This window comes from Phascolarctos cinereus, unplaced genomic scaffold (genome assembly GCF_003287225.1).
Source record: "Phascolarctos cinereus isolate Bilbo 61053 unplaced genomic scaffold, phaCin_HiC Scaffold_7;HRSCAF=346, whole genome shotgun sequence".
NCBI lineage: Eukaryota > Metazoa > Chordata > Mammalia > Diprotodontia > Phascolarctidae > Phascolarctos > Phascolarctos cinereus.
Genome location: NW_027556180.1, coordinates 11255860 through 11278243, shown reverse-complemented (window position 1 = coordinate 11278243; position 22384 = coordinate 11255860). Strand labels below are relative to the sequence as shown.

Genomic DNA, 22384 nt, shown 5'->3' with positions numbered 1-22384 from the left:
AAAGCAAAGGGCCTATCACAGGGACCCTGAAGGAACTGGCATCGTTCAGGGAGCGAGGCACAGTGGAGAGGTGCAATCTTCAGGGCAAGCTCCACAAAGCAGTGGCAGAATCTGCCTAGAGGGGAGAGCCCAGAACGGACGCCTTGGAAGTTCTATTCTATACAGAGAAAACAGAGACACCAGAAAATTACAGAGGTCACAAACTAGACGATGAGGGCCTGGGGTAGACAGAACAGGACAACTGAAGGAGAAGAGGAAAGTGGAATCTATTTAATTGAGAGGGAAAAAAAGATGGGAAGAATTAAATAACCACATAAAAACAGGAAAGGAAAAAGAACCAATAAGCAAAACGGTAAAGGGAAAGGACAGGAAGGATCAGCAATGAGAGGAAGAGAGTAGGAATATGGCTACTTTACCAAAGATTTTAAACCAAAGTAACTGAAAAAACGTAAAACTTCACAGTAGAAGAGAGAAAAAATATTAGAGACAAATGGAAGAAAATATAAACCTCTCATCACTTGAACTGTGAATGGTTTAAACAAAATGAAAAAGAAAAAGTGACAGAGTAGGTAAGAAAAACAAAACGTCACAACCTGTGGCTTATGAGAAACACAATGAAAAGACAAAGATACACACAAAATAAAACTGCAGGGATATACATACACAGATATGCTATCTGACAAAATAAAAACAAACATTCAAAAAACAAAAAGGGAGAAACAAGGAAACATCACGGTGAAAGGAACCACTGACAACAAACCAGTATCAGAAATTAAACTTTGATGCTCCAAATGCCATAGCATCCAAATTCATAAAGAAACATTCACTGAGCTACAAGCCAGACAGTAAATGACAGTGACAGGAGACTTCAATATCCCTCTGTCAGTTTTGGATAAATCTAACAGAAAGATATGCAGAAGGCGAAAAGGATGAACATTTCAGGTTAAGTATTTGTGACATTACAGGCAGGATCACAACCTCTCTGGACATGCTGCTAGCAAATCACTTCACTTCACACAAAGTTTCAGGGAAAGAGCTACCGCGACCACTGGCTCCCCTCCTTTACCTGCTCAGCCGAGATCAGCAGGACTTCATGCCGGGCTTTCTCGATGCCCTCCTTGGTGCCAGTGATCTTGATCTGGTTGCTGGGATCTTCTGGGCGAGGAATCTGGATCTTGGTTGCAGTTTTGAGTTCTAAGTCCTGTAGTTTCTCACCATTCTTGCCAATGACAAAGCGATGATGTTCTTTGGGAATGGCCACCGTTGCTGAAGCCTGCAGCCCAAGAAAAGAGGGTGTAAAGGACAACTCGGGATGCTCTCCTTGCCCATACAAGCAGCTCAGCTACAAGACAATCCATTCAACAGGTAAGTGCCCAAGACAAAGGGCAGAAGCCATCACTTCTGAAAACGGGTGTCCCTGAAGTCACCACATCAGTGCCCAAGAAAGAGACTACAACTCACAGTCGTGGTAGCAAAGGACAATGCTGGTGTAACCATGAGTCAGACCTGGCCTCTGTGCCCTGAGACCGGACCAACGCAAGAATGCTATCTCTTAGGAGGAGGGCTCCAGGCTCCTGCCTCCACAACACTGGCTGGGAACACCGCAAAGCCACCAGGTATAAAGGATCATGGACCACAGTAAACCTCCAAAAGGGTGAGAAACTCAAATGGGAAAGCCACATCCTAGAAAGAGACAGATCTTCTACAATTTGGATCGACGTAATGCATAGCTAAAGAGCTGATCTGACAGACAAGAGAGAGACATCTACCAGAAACAAAAGCTCAGCTGCACCACTTGCACCAACTTCCCTGACCCTTAGAGGAACTGGCACCAACAGGAGTGTTCCCAGTGACCAGAGGCCACTCTCCAGCAAACAAGCAGGCCAGCCCAGCCCTCAGTGCTACACCCTTCTCCATCTCTGGGCCCCTGGGCTGGTCACGGGGGCAGCACTCGGTCCTCTGGGCATCCACTCACAGACAACACCCAAAGGGGCTCCGAGTTCTTCAGACTTATCCCCTCCGACGGTGCAGGGACATCCATGGCTTGTCCACTGTCAGTATTTTGTGCTTTGGGGACTTGGTCAGTGACCTCCTGGCAAATCCTGTCATTTCTCTTTTCATTAATGATTTGCAGCAATCCTTCACATGGTTGCTGACAGCCTGAATTTCTTCTTTTGAGAACTGGTCATGTCTGAATAAACAGTTCTCAAAATCATTCCAATGAACCACGTGAAGATTGCTCCAAATCGATAACAAGAGAAATGCAAATCAAAACAACCTGGAGCTTTTCATGTCACATGCAGCCAAATGGTAGCAATGACAAACAATGAAAACAGTCCACGCTGAAGGGGCTTCATCCAAAAAGACAGTCAAACTAAACCCTCCATGCTACAGCTGGGAATGGTCAAAGTATACTGAAAAACAACTGGGAATTATAGGAGCCAAATCAGGAAGCTGCTCCATGCCTGTGACCCAACCACCTGGAGCTGGGCATCAGCCACTGAGTTCAGTGACAGAGGACATTACCAAAATACAATGTTGGACCGTTATGGATCCTGGGGATATGAGACACACTCTTGCTTCTGACAGGGAAGCATGGGGCTACAGGTAGGAAATGCTACACACTCTCCAAAGGAATTAAACCTGACATAAGCCACTGACTGGAATTTATTAATGCAAAGACAACACCAAAGAGCCAAAAGGAGCCCTCCCACCCACCTGCTCACTGCTGGCTCCCTCTGCTCGGTAAAGTCAGCATTTCATGACTGAGACAGAAGACACCGCCATGCCAATCTTGCTGCGGGCACTGGCACTCCAACGCCATTTTGCCTTTTGCTGCCTTCTGTCCCACGCATACACAGAACAAGCAGTACACGCCCAGGCCCAGGCAGGTCAAAAAGAATTCAGACTGACCTGTGTCTGCAGCCTTGCAACAATGTCCTTCCGAGCCTTCATGACCGCTTCCAGCTTTCCAGAGACCATGATGGAGAGGCCTTGGTCTTTGGCAAGGGATAACTCCAGGTGAGCACCGGTCCTCTGCATGATCTCGAGGCAGATCTTGGCTTGCTCCCCTTCCCCAAACTGGTTCATGTCCTTGTACTTCCTCTCCTCCAGGGGCACATGGAACACCTGCTCAAACCGTGGCATAAGGGAAGGTCATAAGCCCACCAGACAACAGCTCACTGTCCCAAGCTGAACCCAAGTGGCCCCAATTTGAGGAAAGCTGCTTGAGCGCCTGTTCTGGACCTTGGCTGACTAGACTAAGAAAGTATCTGCATAACCCCAGCATCAATCAGGTTCAGCTGGGGGGGGGGGTAAGGAAGGTATATTTCTGCTAAATTTAAGAAAAAAACATTTACTAATGCCATCCCAGAATTAAATGAGCTCCCTACTACTGCAGATCACTTGTTGGGCTCAAACAGAATGGGCCAGAAGACAGGGAAGGTCCCTACTCCCTGATCGCTATCTAAAGAACCTTCTCTGACTTCCCTAAGCCTGCAAACACAACCTTTCCTTTGGAGCTCTCGTCATGTTTTCTACAGCTCCAACGCACTCCCTGTTTCCAGGTACGTTCCCTTGGGTCAGAGCCATTCTCCCCCCGGATCCAGTCTGAGACACTTCTTGCATCGCCCACCTGAGTAATGATGGAGGCTTTAATGGGTCGGATCTTGTTGCCCCAGGCCCCAGCAGGCTCCTGAGCTGCTTCCAAACAAGCAGACTTCTCAGGAAGTGGAGGGAAGGCATCTTTGTAAGTTGGAGGGTCACTTTCATCTTCTGAATTTAAAGCAGCGACTGTAAAGACAAAGACAGAGTGAAAAAACCTCACAAGACAACTTAAATCCCAGAATGAAAGGGCAGAGAATGAATGACAACTACTAGTAAACCTATCAGTTTCCATTCATTCACATTTTGGCTTTGGGGTGAAAAAGAAATCATTGAAGGATGTCTGGGTTTTTTTCCTCCCTTTATATCAAGATACCTGCAAACACTAAGTTCAATTTATAAGAAATGGCAGCTAAAATCATGTTGTCTGACCTGAGACCCAAGTGCATTTCTCTGCCCTTAAACATAGCCCATCACCTATGGGACGTTTCAAGGTGCATCAATACTCTGGTATAGACCCTCCCTTCTGTACGTTGAGGTCAAGGTCAGGGACCAGAACTGACATGACACTTATGTGGGCAAGCTGGCTCTGCCTGCTTCAAGTACAGAGACTGTACCTCAATCCTGTATGTGGTCAGCTTGAAAATGAGTCTCCTTTGTCAAATAGTGAAGACAGGACCAAAACCATACACATCTGGCACAAATACTGGAAAACCAACTCTAGGCATGCTTGAAGAACTAGAGTTCAGTGATCATGAGCTTAGCACTCAAAGGGCCACACAGACAGCTCAATGCAGGGCAGATCCTGCATGGCCAAATCACCAACTTGATATACAGTGACTCTCAGAATAGATGCACCCAAGGCACTATCCTTATCCCCTACCCCAATGGAACACGCAATAAGGCTTTATAGCACCAAAGGCCAGAAAACTGTACATGCAATAGATGTCAGAGATCTCAGGGTGAGGGCACCCTACCTTTAATCTGCTGCTGGGTCAGTCCACTGCGGTGCTCTGCAAAGCTCTCCTGGGTCAAAACTGCAACAGAGCTCATTGTCGATATCCCACCTACACACAATCCGGGTATGCCACTAAAGGAGCAGGGAAGAAGCAAGGAAGGAACAGTCAATTATCTGAATGGAGCAGACTCTCCACTTCTCAGATTATGTAGCAACACTGAGATCCACAGTCTCAAAACTTCAGACTTAACAGCTTGCCCCTGTGCCTCGATTTGCTGTCGGCATCATCCCAGGGCTGCCAAAATGACCCCCACTCTGGCCTCTGAGCCAGAAGAAAGACCAAAGACGAATGGCCCACGCCTAGATGATCGTTCAACAAAAGCTCTACCGAACTCAACAGGCCAATGGATCTGCGATGTCAGTGATGAGGCTGAGCCTGCCACCAGGGCCGATCGTGAGCCAGGCAAGCCTCCTCATCCTGTGTGTTCTCATGTACTGCCAACATTCTGAGCCCCAGGCAGGGAAACAAAAGGGCAATGTGCATCCTCAAGCGAGCAGGACCCAAGAGGCTAATAACCCACATGCTAGCCATGGAGCATCTTCTCTGCTCTTTTAAGATGAATCACAGGATTTCTTGCAGAAAACAGTTCATCTGGTAAAGCATGTCCCATCTGATGGGTCAATCACAAGCCTCTCCCAGCAGGCTTCTCTTCTTCCCCTCTTCCACAAGAAGCCCCGAGGCCCTGCTTCTCTAATGGAGGCGCAGCCCTCCTCCAACCACAAGAACCTCTTTTTGAGGCCCCAAAACAGCAGGTCTCCATGTTTCTCTGGAACTGTGGGAAAAAAAAGTCCAACAGCTTCTCACCTGGGCTGCCTAATAACCCCAGTGAAGACATCAGCTCCGAGGTGGAGCCCTGCCTGGAGAGTGACTGAGGCCATTCATTCTCAGGTTTTCACTCTGAATCCCTAATGAGGCTCTTGTTTTCCTTGTCCATCCTTGTCTGTACACAGTGGTTTGTAAGCTCCCTGAAGGCAGGTGCATGTCTCTGCCCGCCTTGTCCCAGCCCACAGCAAACCCCTCAAGGAGAGCTCACCTCACACACCAATCCCACTCTAGGTCACTCTCGGATCCCCGGTCCCTTTACTGCATCCCTCTTGCTGAGTCACCAAGAGGGAGTGTAATGAACACAGGGCGTGGAATCAGCAGGTGTGGGATCAAATTCCAACTCTCACTTAGCAGCTAGGTGACTCTAGTCAGGCCACAACTTCTGAATATGTTTATGGGAATAACACTTGTCAACTCAGGAGCACCACGGTGCATCAAGCACCGGGCCTGTCCTGAGTTCAAATCCAGCCTTAGACACTTAGTAGCGGTGTGACTCTGGGCGAGTCACCGTCACCCTTGTCTGCCTCAACTAGAAAATGGGGATGATAACAATGGCACCTACCTCTCAGGGCCGTTGGGAGGATCAAATGAGACGATAATTGTAAAGCTCTTAGCACAGCGCCCGGCACTATGATCATTATTAATATAGCTTAACAGGGCGATAGGAGCAAAATGCCTAATAAGCTTGAAGGAGCTTTAGGAATGCAGGAATCAAATACACAATACAGGAAAGAAATTTTTTTTAACCATTCAGCAAAACCTTTGACAAAGCCTCTCAACCTACTCTTGTAGGGAGAATATGCTAAGGGCCAGCACCATTGGATGGCATTAGAAACTGGTTCAACAGCCAAACCCAAGGAGTATTCTTCAGTCCTCAATGGCTCCATGCCAGCACGGATGGCAGTCTCCCCGGCAGTGAAACAGGGCTCCCCTACTGCTTAGATGTGCTTCCCAAGGGCATAAATAAGTGCACCGGTGTGCCCTTTCCAAACCTGCAGACGTAGTAATGAAAGCACTGGATCAAAGACTCGGGATCTCAAGAGATCCTGACAAGCGAGCACATGGCGATGCCAAAGGAGGTCACATTTCAGATGCCTACAACATGGAAGTCATGGCCAGAGAGTCTGCCTGAAGAGGACCCAGGAATCCAACGGGCCTCCAAGCACAGCGAGCCAGCCACCTGATATTGCGTCTTTCTGCTGACCTCCAAACCTGCATCTCCAACTGCCTACTGGACATCTCAGCCTGGATGTCCCACAGTATGTCCAAAATAGAATTCATTCTCTTTCTCTCTAAACACCGGCCCCCTCCCTATTACCATAGAGGGCACAGGCCCCCTACCTAGAAGTCATCGTGGACTCCTCACTGCCACGCCCTGGGTGCACCCCCTCATCACCTCCCACCTGGATAACTGCCATAGCTTCTGGGGGGAGGGGCCGGCCTGCCTGGAGTCTCCTCCCACTCCAGTCCATCCTCCACTCAGCCCCCAAAGTCTGATCCCGTCACCACCTACTCAGTGAACTCCAGGGGCTCCATATTCCCTCCAGGAACAAATACAAAGCCCTCCATAACCAGCCCCTCTCCTACCACTCTCCTCCCCACCACGTGGGCATACTTCCAGGCACATTGGCCACCGTCTCCCAGTCCAGGCATTGTCTCTGCCTGTCCTCCATGCTCAGAACGCTCTCCCTGCTCCACTCCCACTACTGACCTCCCTGGCTTCCTTTAAGTACCAATTGGTTAAAACTCCACCTTTTACAAGAAGTCTCCCCCACCCCTCTAACTAGGGCTTTCCTTCTGTTAATTATTTCCTACTTAACATGTCTATACCTTACTCTGTCTACATTTGTATGTTGTCACCCCATCAGATTGTGAGCTCTGAGGACACCCACTGTCTTTTGCCTTTTTCTGCAATCCTAGCGCCTAGCGCTTACAAGATAAGTGCTTAATAAATGTTTATTGATTAACCGCTGTGATAGAAAAAATTAACTCAATAACATTTTTAAGTTCACAGGAAAAAGTATAGAAAGGGACACAAAATATGGCACTCATTAGGACCCTGTTAAATTTAACACAGACTTTAACAAAAGTTAATATTTCTTCTATGGTCCTTTCCTTGTTGCTTAGATATTGAAACTTTTTTGTCTGATAATCATTAGTCTGTAAATACTTTTAGCACTTAACAATGAGAGTAGTCCAGAGGAGAAGGGTGGGCAGTGGTCTGCAGCGGCCACTTTGCCCTCTTGGCTCCTAATTCCACAGCTTCCAAGAATAGGGAGCTGACAGTCCTGCTATGCTCTTTCCTGGTCAGATCTCACTGGGAGATACGCCTTTAGCTTGCGGGGCCACAGCTTAGGGCCACTGATCAGAGTATCTAGAGAAGAGCAAGCCAGATAGTGAAGGGCCCAGAGGCCATGTGACATGAGAAGCATCTGAAAGAACCGGGAGAAAAGAAGGGAGGATGGGAGCAGAAGAGCCTGGGCTAGTATTGCTATTAGGAGAAGAAAGGCCTCTGGGGTGAGGGCTGGACATCCCAGAGGCCCGGGAAGCGGGGCACAGAAGCAGGGCACACGGCTGCCCCAGAGAACAATGTTTGCTGGCCTTGTCTAGGGGGATTACTCATGGACAGCTGGGACTGGACGGCCCCCACAGCCTCTCCAGACCCTCCCTGGAGGATTCCAAGCGCCAGCAGGCTTGCCCAGCTCCCTTCTCCACCATGTCCAAGAATTCCCGGCTCCACCTGCTCCTCAGAACTTCCCCAAGAAGTGCTCTCGGGGCCTTTCTCCCTCTAGTCCATGTACACCTCAAGCTGTCTGTGCAAGAAGACAAAGGCCTCTTGACAAGTGGCCTGAATGGATCCTTGGATGCCACAGGCCACAGGCCAGCCAACCAGCCAAGGAAGCCGGCCCCCAGCCGGCCCAACCCTCTTTTCCAAAGGCCAAAGATGAAATTAGGTGCAGTTATACTCTTCTGTTCTCAGCAGAGCCAGAAAGGGACCCACTGTCCCAAAGCCCATGAAAATTCAATGCTCTCATTTTTCCAAGTTACTAAGGACAGGGGCAGCTCGGTGGCACAGTGGATAGAGCACTGGCCTTGGAGTCAGGAGGACCTGAATTCAAATCTGGCTTTAGACACATAACACTTACCAGCTGTGTGATCCTGGGAAAGTAAGTCACTTACCCCTGACTGCCTCACAAAAAAACCCCAAAAACAAACAACCCCCCCCAAAAAAAAACAAGTTCTTAAGGACAAAATCTACATGGCTAAGTTCCAAATTCAGCAGGCCCACAACGTACCTAATCCACATCTAAGGAAAATAAAAATTGATCCAAAAGTCAGATGACTCCCCTCCCCAAAGCAGAACTAACTGAGAATTAATGCCAACTTCAATGGCAAATGAACATAGAAAATGACAACAAACAGCTGGAGTTCTGGTGGGGAATGAAGTTTCCAATAATGTCCTCAATTGACATCACAAACTTTTCAGGATGAATAGGACTAAGAAAGTAAAGGGTCTTTCAAGACTACATATCCACTCACCAGCTAAATGGTCAGTAGCCAGAAAGTCCGTCCTGTTGCCGCCCGTCCGTCAGCCTGCCAGCTTGGGGGAAAGGGAGAGAAAAAGAAGTTACCAGCAAGGCTAAAATCCACAAGCCCCATGCCCTTCCACATTGCAACTTCCAACACCCACTTTCCAGGGCATTTCCCCATTCCCTGACCAAGTCCAAACCAAGGCACAAGGGACAGACAGCCTCAGCTACCCCAAGTCCCTGCAGCCAGTGCAGCCCAAAGCATCCCATGGTCCATCACCGTGGGAAATCTCAAGTGGAACATGCCTCCCCCTCCCCGTATCTTCCCCACAAAGAGGTCATTCGACGGGTCCAAGAAGGAACATTCCAAGAAGGAACAGCAGGCACTACAGGAAAACACACTATGGCATCTGAGATATACCACCCAAGGGAGACCAGATGGAGAAGAAAGCCCAGGCCCAGGACCTCAGCAATTCCAAAAGGCTTAGGATGTCCTGGGTACACCAGGACCCACCACTGGAGGCTACAATCATCCTAAATCCTAATGGGCCATTTCACTTCAGGAGCCACTGTTACCGAAAGTGAGCACTGCCAACCTGCTGCTTCTGTGACCTCAGCCGGGCTCGTTCTCAGGAGTGACAGAAGACCTCAAACTCTTTCCCAACAGTGCCCGGGCAGGCGGGCTAGACTCGCCAGCCCCAGAGAGCCCAGGCACCTGTGCTGAGAACTCAGGACTGGAATGCCTTCTTGGAAGCTCTAAATGCCCTGCCCTCCTGGGGCTGCCTCAACACGAAATGACCGCCATCTACCCTGCTTTGGGCAGACACAGACCTCTATGTTAACAGCACAAAAAGGGCCCGATGTAGCCCAGCTCTGCCCCGCCCCCACCTGGTCTCTTCAAGACCCCAAAGTTTGGTAAGAATGCTGATGAGACTAATATCTCCTAAAGACACAGCACTCCATAGGCAACAAAGTGTCATCCTCACAACAACCCATAGGAGTGAAAGCCTCTTCTGTTCCTTTGTCAGGGCTCCCTATCCCACCAATTCAGAGTACCAATGGTCCACGGCCTGGGGCAACTCCCTCACTGAAGCTGAGGGTGCCACCTGGCCCTCTAATGCCACCACAGCCCACAAAACCAGCGGCCTCCTCTTCCACGTGTCACCTTTCACATTTACTTTGGCAATGGCCTCTTAACTGGTCCCCCTGTATGCGGGCTCTCCCTTGTCTAAAGCACAAGGCTGACACTGTCACTGCCCTGCTCAATGCATTCCAGTGGGTTCCTCCTGGCCCTAGCATAAAAGTGTCCCAAAACTCTTGGTGCAGGTTTAAATCGCTTTCATGGATTAGAACTGCGTTAAGATTTTGGAACACCCTGCATAACTAAACTACTCTGTTTGGCTTTTAAAGTCCTTCCCAATCTGCCTATTGAACACTGCTCTCCTCCAAGAATCCGACATTCTACTCCCACTGGCCTCATGGCTATTCCCTATACATCACATCCCATCTCCTGTCTCCACACCTTTGCATAGGCTGGGCCCCAGGGATGGTAGGCACTTGTTCATCCCCGAACTTCAAAAACAAATTATCTCCCAGGAAAATGTAAGCTCCTGGAGGGTGGAGATATTTTTTGTCTCTGTCCCTAAAACAGTGCCTGGAACATGCTAGATGCTAAGTGCTGGCTGAACTGAGTTGACTTGCCCAGGGCGGCACTAACAGTTTCAGGGCTTGGTTTTAATTCCAAGTCCTAGATTCTATCAACTACATCATACTCTACTTGTAATAAAATAACTGACATTACACAGTAGTTGAAGGTTTGCAAAGTCCTTTTTAAACTTAAAATCACATTAGACATTTCACATTAAAGAGCAATATATAATAACTAAAGTTATGTATTAGATAATAGAAATATTCCAATGAGTTTTAATGAATCAAACAAACGGCACAGTAGCTTTGTGACCCTGAGCATGTCACAACCTCTCAGCCTGGGTTTCCCTCTGTAAAATGATGATAATAATGATACCTACATGGAAAAAGCAAATGAGCTAACATCTGTAAAATGTTTTGCAAACTGCAAACACTATACAAATGCCAGCTATTATTACTATGCTTTCGGAGCCCTTCCACCCCAATCAAGAGCACCCATCCGATCAATCTGGCTCATACAGTTCTAGCACTGCTCTACATACATTCCCTTCATTTGAGCCTTACAACAACAAAGCCCAAGTCTGAGCAGGTCACTCCTCTACTTACCTCTGGAATCAAATATAAAATCCAATCTGGCATTCCCATAAGCTTCCCGACTTCATCTTTCTGGTCTCCTCCCCCTTTCCCCCTAACTCCAAACTATGGGATCCTGTGGCACTGGCCGCCTTGACACCCCCCCCCCCACGACAACTCCTGGTTCTAGGCATTTTACAGGTTGCTCCTCATGCCTGAAACTCCTCCCCTCCATATCTCCACTTTCTGGCTTCTCTCAAGTCTCCACTAAAAACCCAGCTTCTATGGGAAGCCTTTCTTGATCACCTTTAAAACCAGTGCCTTGTCTCTGGAGATTCTGAATGTATCCTGTCTATACATGGTTGTTTGTATATTCAGAACAGACGATGTCTTCTGCCTTTCTTCGTGTCTCTAGCGATAAAGCATGGTGTCAAGCACACAGCAGGCAATTAATAAATGCCTCTTGATTTGCCTATGAGATACTACACGTACTAACTCCCACCAGGCAACTAGGGCTTGGAAAAGGGATCACACAGTTAAGACTTCAGAGATGACATCTGAACCCAGGTGTCTCCTGACTCAGAACCAGAATTCTTTCCATTATGCCACAGCTATATTCAAACTGTCTGCAAAGTAAGAATAAATAGGCCCTGAATTAGGGCATAAGGAACCTTCCGATGACAAGAATAGAGGAGCAATTACTTTAGCCACTCAGGGGGCTTTTCATTCCCTGGTTCTAGTCAACAGACTAAGGCTGCTATTCTGTGAACAGTAAAAATTCTCCAGTAGAAAAAGGCTGTAGACATGACTTCAGTTGATTTATTACAAATGTAGAATGTGAATCTGGAGTTTCAGGATCCTGGACTCCTGCAAAACCAGGACCAAGTCAGAAGGTCAGAATGCAGTTCAGGGCATCTGAGGAAGGAGGCAGCTAGGCCTCCCTGTTCCAGGGGCATCTGAAGGCTTGTTGTTTTTTATTTTAAAAGGTGGAGGAGACCCTAAGAGGCCAAGTGTGACTCCCAAGCCCTTAACCGTCCATTTTTAAGGTCTCCGCAGCCCTGAAATCCACCATCTCAGCACAACATTCAAAAAGTACAGGAAGCGGCTATTCTCATGTGTGTCCCAAAGGTGCATGCAGCTGGCCTATCGAGGTGATCGCCCCCAAGGTCAGACGGTAAATAACTGGGGGGGTGGGAGGCGGTAGAAAGTAAACAAAACGACAAAATGCAGGTCACCTAACCACTGTTTCTCCTCTGGAACATGCACACCACACAAAACCTGATACCACAGTTCTAAGAGGGGACGGGAGGAAGGGAAGGATATTAAAATTAAAAAGATACTGAAAGACCCCACACTGCGGCCACATTGTAGAAGGCATGTTTCTATAGGGAGAGGTCCCCGGTCAGTCGTTAACATCTATTAGATGCCTATCATGTGTCAAGGAATGTGCTTAGAACATAGAACCAACTTGATGGCATGGAGCATTCTAGAACCCAATGGTAGTGAGCAGTGCTTTCCAGTTTATTTTGGTAAATTTAAGCCGAGTTCTGCGCCTTGCCCCCATTTATCCCTCCATTGCTGGCTCTGCCCTCCTCCTCTGTCAAAGGGCTTCCCGGGCAGTCACAGCTGAAGGCTCTTTCAGACGGGCCCTCCACAGCCCCTCCTCATTTCTGCCCTCCCGTGGATAGACCGGCCTCCTCAGGCCCCTCGGGGCCCGTTCAGCCGGGGTCCCCCGGAAGCGCCTGCACCCCCCGGGGGGGGGCCCTGCACCCCGGGGCTCTCTCCAGCCCTGAGGCCCGCGGGCTGCCCGGCTCTTCTGATTTGACCAGGACCCCTTCCTAGTGTCGGGGGGGGGGAGGGGAGAGGAGGAGCTGCGTGCCCGTCACCCCGCGTCTGCAGCAGGAGTGGGTTCGGGGGGAGGGGGGGTCGCAGGATGTGGCAGTCTCGCCCGCGGCCGGCGCAGACCCAGCCATGTGGGGCCGGCCCTGCGGACGGGCGACTTGGGCAATCGCGGCCCGAGCGGGCCCCGCCGAGGTGGGTCGTGCTCGGGGCCGGCCCCGCCAGCCGCACCCCCGGGCCCAGCCGCCTCCTCCCCTCCCCCCGGAGGGAGCGGAGCAGAAGCCAGGGGGAGGGGTGGGCGCAGCCCCCCGGGACCCAGGTCCGGCAGGTGCCCCCCAACCCTGCCCCCACCCCACCCCCCGCCGCGCTCGCTCCCACGCGTGCCCGCGGGGCCTCTCCGAGGTGCCACCTCAGCACTGGCTCCACCAGCGGCCGTCCCCGCGCCGGGGGCGGGGAGAGCCCTTAAAGGGCCAGTGACCCGGCTGCCCACGGCCGCCCCGCGGGTCTGGCCCTGACCCCCGGGGGGAGGCCCCCGTGGGGCCCTCGCTCCGGGCCAGTCGGCAGGGGCGGGCCCCGCTGGAACTGTTCTGCGGGCGGACCCCGACGGCGTTGCCTACGGCCCCCTTCCCACCGTCGGTGTCACTGCTCCAAGACCCCCAGTTCCCCGTCCCCCGTACTGGCTCAGGCCCAGCTTGGCCGGGAGCGATGACGCGGCAGCAGCACGGCACCCCCTCCCCCGGCCAGGCCGGCCCCCGGCCCCAGCCTCGCTCATGCGCTCTGGTGACACGTAGTTTCCCCCCCCCCGCCTCCACGTCGGCAGCGCAGCGCTGCCCCGGGAGCGGGGGGGGGGGCGAGCCCCAAACTTCGGGCGGTCGCCCGAGGCCCGGAGCCCAAGGGGAGCCGTAGGCCCGCAGCGCCCGCCCGCCGGCTGCGCCGAGGCCCGCACTTACTTTGGCCGCAGCTCTGCGCGCTCTGCCGCCGCCACCTCCGGGGAAGAGCCTGGACGCGCTCGGGAAAGCGGCGGCTCCGCTTCCTCATCGGTATATACGGGCGGCGGCGCCAATGGCGGGCGGACACGTCAGAGGCCCGGCCTCCCGGCCCCGGCCCCGGCCTCCCGCGGCCTCCGCGGCCCAGCCCAGCCCAACCCGGCCCAGCACGGCCCGGCCCGGCCTCCCCGAGGCCGCGCGCGCGCGCTGTCCCACAGCGCCCCCCGCAGGCGCGTCTTCCGCACTGCGCGCGCCGCGGCCCGGCCCACCGACCAATCACCGGCCGCCCCGGAGCCTCGTTCCGGCCGCCTCCGCCGCCCGGCAACTTCACCAAGTAGGCTACCCGGCAGCCGGCCACGTGGCGGCGACCCCCGGAGCCCCGCGCGCCCCCTGGCGGCCGGGCGGCCAGACGGAGGTACCGTCCAATCACAGGCAGCCTGGTACAAACCCGAAACGACGCCCAGCCCAGGCTGCAGGCGCAAGGACAGGGACAGGGACAGGGACAGGCGCAGGCGCGCTCCGAGCACAGAGTCCGGCGTGAGTCCCACAGCGCCCCCCACTGGGCACCCCCTAAATATGCCTGTTTTCCTTTTCTGTGATGAAGCACCTGCCTTGCAAGGTGGTCGTGAGGATTAATTGAAACATTTGTGAAACGCGTAGCATGGTGTATACAGCAGGTGCTTAATAAATGCTCCTCTTCCGCCTCTCCTCCTAGTCCTCAAGCCCTTTCCCACTTGGTTCTTAATACATAGACTAATATAGTGGTTTCACAATAAATTCTGTTTTAATTAAGCGCCCCTTCCATGGTTCTGTATTATTCGTGGCTGGTTACCCGGACTCCTGCAGGGGTCACACCAGCTAAATCCCATCGAAACGAACGGGATTCACATTCCAGCAAGAAAAGGGGATGAATGATTTCAGCCACCAAACACTGGGCATGGGCAGCCCAAAGGGGCTTTAAGAATTCCCCCCCCCCCGGGCCATCTCCTCATTTTACGGATGAGACTAAGGCCCAAAGAGGGAGTGGCCTACACCAGGTAGCAAGGCCGCTGTGGCTGTGCACGTCTGTGCAAGAGAGAGCTGCCAATGAGCACAGAAGGGCTCCTTCCCCGGTCCTCCCACCATGCCAAACGCCTGCGCATTCCTAGCCATGCAGCACACAGGTGAGGGAGCGATGGAAGCCCAAACACGTTCCCTTCACGGGGCAGGTGGGTGGGGGCCAAGTGGACACCCCTTCTCTGCCAGGTTCCTGTTCAGTGATTTAAGAGTCTGCAGGGCCAGGAACAGCGCTTCACCCACTTCAGAGGGCCCTCCTTTTTCACAACATTAGCCTGTGGTTGCTTTAGGGCCCAGGGATGCAGGATAACCCTCCCCCCCCCAACAATTAAGGGCCAGGATGTTAGAGGCACAGGCTGCCTGTGAGCTGACTTCAAGACATGACCAAGGAAAAAGATGGGCTGGGCAGGTGGAAAGCCGGGATGCTGGGAGGAAGGTCCCAGCCACACCCCCTTCTGGCAGATTTCCACCCTCCCCCTACCCCAGAGGTGAGGAGAATTAAAAAATGCGCAGGATGGGGCTGCAACCAGCATCCCCAAGGGAACTAGCAAACTGATGCATTCTATCAATTGATGCCAGGCCAATTGAAACACAGCAGCAGCAGCAGCAGCAGCAGCAGCAGCGGGCAAGATACCTCCCTAATCCCTGGAGGATACATTGTTTTCCACAGCGCCAGACCGTTTCCGCCATCAGGTGGTTTTCTCTCCGCACCAGCTGTCCCCCTCCCGGCACACACCCAGCTGACAGCCTTCCAAGGCCCTTCACACCTCTCACCTGGACTTGCACCACAGCCTCCTCCTTCTCCCCTGCTACTTCTTACCCTGGAAGCTCCCTGCCCTTTAACCCCCTCCTCCCACTGCTGAGTGCCTCCCAGAATCTTTTCTTAATATGGTAGTTTCTAAAACCAATATCTAACATCTCAAAAAAAAAAAAAGGCCTTTCCAATAAAATCATGGGGTAGGCAAAACCCTACCTTATCACCACGATCTGATACAGTGTTGTCCTAGAACTGTTAGGTAGAGGAATAAGATAAGAAAAAAACATAGAGGGAATAAACATCTGCAAAAAAGTAACAATTATTTCTCCTTGCCAATGATACAACGTTTTACTTAAGGAACCCCAGCTGTACAACTAAAATTAATGGAAATACTTAATAACCTCAATTAAATAGCAGAATATAAAATCCATGGAAATCATGTCTTTTAGAATATTCCCAACAAAATCCAAAGGGAGAAGATAGGAAAAAAATTCAATTCAAAATAACTCCAAAATGTGCAAAATAATATATGAAAGTCCCCTTACCAAGACAAACAGAAATTATATGAACTACAAGACACTCAAATAAAGGAGGGCTTAAATAATTGCAGAGACAATTTCCCTGAGGTTGAGGCTTACTGGAAGAATAACAATGACAGTACCATGTATTTAGTTTGGAGATTCAATGCCATGCCAAACTATGCCAGGAACACTTTACAGAACTGAACAAAATAATAACATAAAAGAACAAACTTTGGTCACGGGAAATAATGAAGGCAGGATGTGAAGTGGGCCCCTAGAAGTACCAGATCTCCAAGCACACGGGGGGTTCCGTCAGTGCCCAAAACCGGATGAAGACTCTGGAGATGCCCTGTGCCGCAAAGCAGCAATAATCAGAGCAAACAACAACGGGGTCAAAGGCCCAGATGAGGCGCAGAAGACATGGGTGCGCCACGTTCCGGCCGCTATCGGACAAGCTCTGCTGGGACAGCTGGACAGAGTCGGGTTTGGAGTCCCGTCCCACACTCACAGGTGTTCCCAGAGTGTCCTGTTTTAAGCAATACCGCAACAAGCACCAAATGGACAGACCGCAGGGGCAGCTAGGTGCTGCAGTGGATAGAGCCCCGGCCCTGAACTCAGAAGGACCTGAGTTCAAATTCGGCCTCAGACACAGAACACTCACTAGCTGCGTGACCCCGCGCAGATCACTTAACCCCACTGCCTAGCCACAAGGAAAAAAAAAAGAAAAAAAATGTTGGACCATAAGTAGAGAGGGGAAGGAGCTAACCTTTCCCAACAATGGGTGAGGGGAGGAGTCACTAACAAAACAAGGGACAGAGGATGAAAGGGGATCATCTGAGTTCTATAAAACTGAAAGTTTTTCACACAAGCAAAAGCAATAAAGTTAGAAGGAAAACAGCGGTGGAAAAAGTCATTGCAGCAAATTTCTGATGAAGATCCAATAACACTGAGGCAAAGCCATTCCCCAAAAGGTAAATGGTCAAAGGAAGAGGCGGTTCTCCAAGGGAGAAATCCAAGCTATGAGCAGTCAAATGAAAAGCACCCCTTCTTCCCACGCGGAGGGACAAAGAGGACCAAACAGGCCAATAACAACGTCAGCAGGACTGCGGCAGGAGAACGGCTAAAGGAACTGCAAACAGCACTTGAAGGTTTGCAAAATGCCTTGCAAACAGCTCATCTTATCTTTTAATGCATTTTTTCCCCTCTTTTTGGTGAGGCAATGGGGGTCAAGTGACTTGCCCAGGGTCACAGAGCTAGTGGTGTCAAGTGCCTGAGGCCGCATTTGAACTCAGGTCCTCCTGACTCCTAGCGGCCCCTGCTCGTCTCATCTTCAAAACAACCTCGGGAAGGAGGTGCTGTCATCTTCTCTATTTTACAGATGAAGAACTGGAGGCAGGCAGACTGGGTAACCCGGTCAGGGCTCACACTGACGCTGCTTCCAAGAGGCAGGGTTTGAGCTCAGGTCTTCTCTTCCTGACTCCAGCTCCAGCACTCCATCCACCAGCTGCCTCCTATTGATTAGGCCCACCATTCTTGAAAGCAACATGAAACCATACCCCTGCTTCACAACTCATTAGACTGTGCACACCCTTGGACCCAGCAATAGTACTAAGAGGCCTACATCCTAACAAGGTCAAAGACAGAGGGGAAGAGACTCCTTCCTATCTGAACTATTTATAGCACCACCTCTAGTGGCAGCAAAGAATGGAGAGCAACGTGGGCTTCCCATCAACTGGGGAACGCTGACCAAGTGTATTCATCCACAATTAATCTTCCCCAAACCAACCGAAGCGATTTTCCTCGAGGGCAGACCTGCCTAACCATGTCTCGCTCCACTGCGGCTCCCAACTGCTTCAGCCCCACAAGCTCCTGCTCGGCCTTGACAATCCTGCCCCAGCTCTCTTCCCAGCCTTCTCCAGCACCATCCCCTCACACTCTCCTATCCAGCCCTCCTCACTGCACCTCACTCCAGCCTCCATTCTTCCATCGCTCTCTGCCCGCACTGACCCTGGCCGAAGGTGTGAGACAGCCTTCCACTGACCACATGTCCCCATCGGAATGGGGACTCCTTGAGGCAGGGGCTGTTTTGGCTTTTCTTTGTGTCCCCAGTAATTAGCCCAGTGTCTGGCACAAGATAAGCACTTAATAAATGCTCGGTAATTAATGAATGTAATACATTAGGGAAAACAGGTTCAGAAAAGAAAGTGACTTGAATGCCTATTGCCTTTGACCCAGAGCACCACTCCCAGATTTCTAACCCAAGGAAGCCAAGGAAACAATGAGAACTGGTAACAAAGTCAATGCCCATTGATTGGGCAATGGCTAAACCAATGGCGATCCGTGAACGTAACAGAATATGACTATGCCGGAAAAAAACAAAAACAGAGAAGCCTGGACAGATAGATCTCCATGAATTGATGCAGAAGGAAGTCAGCAAAGCCAAGAAAACGAGTTACACGAGGACGAAGCAACGTCAACGGACAAACCACCACCAGCAAGAATACTGCAAAATCACAAAGTACGAGTATGACTCCAAAGAAGAGAAATAAGATGCCCCTCCCACCCCTCCCCCACCCTAACCCTCAGCAGAGCCCGCTGTTCATATCTGTAAGATGTACTGACCAATTATGCTCCTCTTTGTCTTCTGTCTTCACAAAATGACCTGTGGTTACACAGGGTGGCTCAGTGGGAGGAATACCAGCCAAAATCATGATGATGTCACAACAACAAAACACACTGATAAAAACTTATTTTCTTAAAAAGGCGTCCACAGAATCAAGAGAACAATTTATACAATAACCACAACAATACAAAGAAAAACACCTTTTGAAAGACTCAAGAACACTGATCAATATTCCGACTGATCATGACTCCAGATGGATTAGAGGTGCAGAAACACATCTTCAGACCCTGCCAATGGCTTACTTTGTTCTGCTCAACTATATTTACTACAAGGGAAGGCTTTTTAAAAATAATTTTTTGGGGACAGCTAGGTGGCGCAGTGGATAGAGCTCCGGCCTTGGAGTCAGGAGGACCTGAGTTCAAATCTGACCTCAGACACTTGACATTTACTAGTTGTGTGACCCTGGGCAAGTCACTTAACCCCAAAACTGCCTCACCAGAAAGCAAATAAATAGAAATAATTTTTTTCCAGGGTGGGAATTTTAAAGGAGACTTGGTCAGGTAGTAATAATGGTTTTTTTCACAAGACAAAACAACATCATCAATGAAAACAAAGAGGACATTAATTATTCCTCTTCACCCCACCCCCATTCACCCTCTCTTCCCAGCTCCTCTGTTTCTGCCTTCATTCTTCTGGTCACTGTCCCCTCGAATCTCCCCAATCCAATCAGTCGCCACAGCTTGCAGACTGGCCTCCTCTCCTCTCACATCCCACCAGTGCTCTGTTTGGTTTTGACTTCACCATCACTGACACCTCCCTCCCTGACCGACCCCCCCAGATGAGCTCATCATCATGAGATGGGGTCACCTTTGGTCCTCACACCTCCTCAATGGTCTCAGCCACCTTGGCCCCTCTGCCTGGAGGGCCTGAGGAAAGTGCAAAAACTTCCTCCCAGAGCCTCCCTGTATAGAAGGCTCAGATGCCCAGGTACCATCTGCTGTGCTTGGTTTCAATTCCACCAACATCATGGCGCCCCCTTTTCAGCTTCCCCCACTAGACTGTAAGCTTCCCGAGGGCAAGGACTGTCTTTTTCCTCTTTGTGTCCTCTGTGTCTGGCATATCATAGGCACTTAATACTTATCATATTGCATCGTTCAGGCCTCATTACATCTTCCCTGAACCATAGCCTTCCTGCTCGATCCCCATCTTCAATTCTTCACTCTCTCTATGCCATCTCCCACACAACTTCCACCAGTCTTCCCCAAACACAGATCTCACCATGGCATTCCCCAGTCAATAATCTCCAGTGGCATCCGACTGCCTGTAGCATGAAATGCAAACTCCCTTGACCTTGTCCATCACAACCTGCCACTGGTCAAGTCCAATCTATAAGCATTGATTTAGCACCTAATGTTCCCGGCCATCGGTTAAACCCTGGGCTTGCAAAAAAAAGGCAAACCCAAGGGACCATGCCAAGCCACTCCTAAGGAGCCCACCCTTGTGAACTTTATTATGAGACTTATTAAAAATTCTTCTCCTTCACATGTGTGCTCCAGCCAAAGTGAACGCCTTGTTACTTTGGTCATTTCAAGTCCTTTCTCAGACACTTTGCCCAAGTTGTCACCCCACCCCCATTCTTACCCCTGTGAACCCCAGATTTCTTCAAATTCATTTTCTTGCCTCAAGCGCCACTGTCTGTCCTTCCATGAATTGGGACACTAAAGGAATGCTTTGCAAATACTCAGGAAAGAATGTTCACTAAGACTCGGCAGAGGCTAATGGAGGGCAGATCACACCCAATTTAACTCACTTCCCTTTCTGTTCAGGGCTGCTAGGTTGGAAAATCACAAACATACTGCAGACCCTGTGCAAGGGCTTGCAGAAGTTCAGTATCCTGTGTCTTTCATGATACCCACCCAGACAAGGGGCAGGAAGGGGGTGAAACGTCAAGCGTGTGGATCCCATCGAGAAGAATGTCCAGACTCCAAAAAGTGATCAAGGTCAGAGTGAAGGGAGATTTCCAGGGACCCATTTTATCAATGTCTTGGATGAAGACAGAGGGGGTACACCAATAATACAAGGGTGGAAGAGCTAACCACCATGGCAGACTCTAGGGCCAATGAAACTGGCAGGCCCAAACGAGGGGCTGAATCGTAAAAGCTGAAGTAGAAGAGGAAAGAAATGTCAAATCCTATAGCTGGGTTAAAAAAAGGTTAACCTCAAAGTTCAGGATGGGGGAAGTACCGCTGTCTGAGCAAAGCCTTTTGGAGTTTATGGGAGCAGCCACGCCCAAAGTCGCTATGACTCAATCTAAGGTGACAGACAAAACAACCAAGCATGGCTGTATTCAGCATCACCATCATCATTATTAACTCGCTAACTAAATGATGATAATGATGGCCAAAGCAGTGTTTAAAATGGGGTTAAAAGAAAGCATCATGGAAAAAGCCAGCAACATCTCCTGGCTTGTTAGAGAGCATCCTGGCAGGGAGCTCTCTCAACAATCCTACACACCAACCAGTCATTCTCAGTTTTCAGGACTGAAAGGAACTCCACCTTTCATCCCGTTGTTTTGGTACAGTGACTGCCCAAAGCCTCACGCCTACTGAGACACAGGTGACTCATTCCCTGCTGCATGAGAAAGCGGAATACCAGTCCATCGCACGCTCTTCCAGTCCACAGAGACAACGAACAACCATCCTTTCAGCGGGTAAGAAGAGCTTTTACTCTCTGCCACGGAGACACCACCCGGCCGGTGCAGAGCCCAAGCGGCCTCAAGCTTCAGATCAAAGTCAACACTGGCAGGACAATTAACCGATGTGGATCGTCTTGGCTCACCTGGCCCAAGCCCCATTCAAGGCAGGGATGCCTTCTCCAATGCTGACAACTGCAAGTTCCCTCTGGTGATAACCCACACGCTGGCCATCAGTGGCGGTCAGGAGTCTTACTTACCCTGGTGAATGAACTAGTGCTCTCCTCCATCCTCCCATTTGCTTCACTCCCCCTTGTAACCCCCGCCTTCTGGATTGTCCTAAAATCCTTTCTAGCTAGGTGCTCCTCCCTCTGGCACAGGAAACCAACTCCTGTTCTTCTACTCCAATGAAGGGAGCCTGGGGTCCCCTTCTCCCACCCAGATTCATAACAAGATTCGAGCTGTCCTCCAAGGTTGCGACAGGCTTCGGTGAAATGCCCTTGTTTGGCTCCCCATGGGCAGAGGAAGGTAATAGTAACCCCGCTGTGGGAATAAGTAAATAAAAGGGGAGGATCCTTTGAAGACACTCCCAGTTTGAAGTTACAGTCTGTGTAGTTGTGAACTGCTCAGAAACAAATGCAGCAAGCCATCAATCTCGCACGTGATCCATCAGCAAGTAATAGTAATGATCATAGCTAGCTAGCATTTATGTA

General features: G+C 50.5%; 1 protein-coding gene across 2 annotated transcripts in view; it reads right to left on the bottom strand.

The window, feature by feature from the left end:
• The window catches only part of HDLBP (high density lipoprotein binding protein), an 89012-nt gene that overhangs the window by 27799 nt on the left and 38829 nt on the right, over nucleotides 1–22384 (bottom strand). The window contains exons 1-6 of one of the 2 annotated variants that reach the window (XM_020988998.2): nucleotides 13987–14148; nucleotides 8988–9048; nucleotides 4581–4693; nucleotides 3635–3792; nucleotides 2914–3129; nucleotides 1067–1273 (exon numbers count right to left, since the gene is read on the bottom strand). In XM_020988998.2, the coding sequence (XP_020844657.1) occupies nucleotides 1067–1273; nucleotides 2914–3129; nucleotides 3635–3792; nucleotides 4581–4656 (657 nt within the window). In that variant the 5' untranslated portion in view covers nucleotides 4657–4693; nucleotides 8988–9048; nucleotides 13987–14148. Of the gene's footprint in view, nucleotides 1–1066; nucleotides 1274–2913; nucleotides 3130–3634; nucleotides 3793–4580; nucleotides 4694–8987; nucleotides 9049–13986; nucleotides 14149–22384 lie in introns of those variants that run through there. The other variant, XM_020988999.2, reaches the window with a different exon arrangement.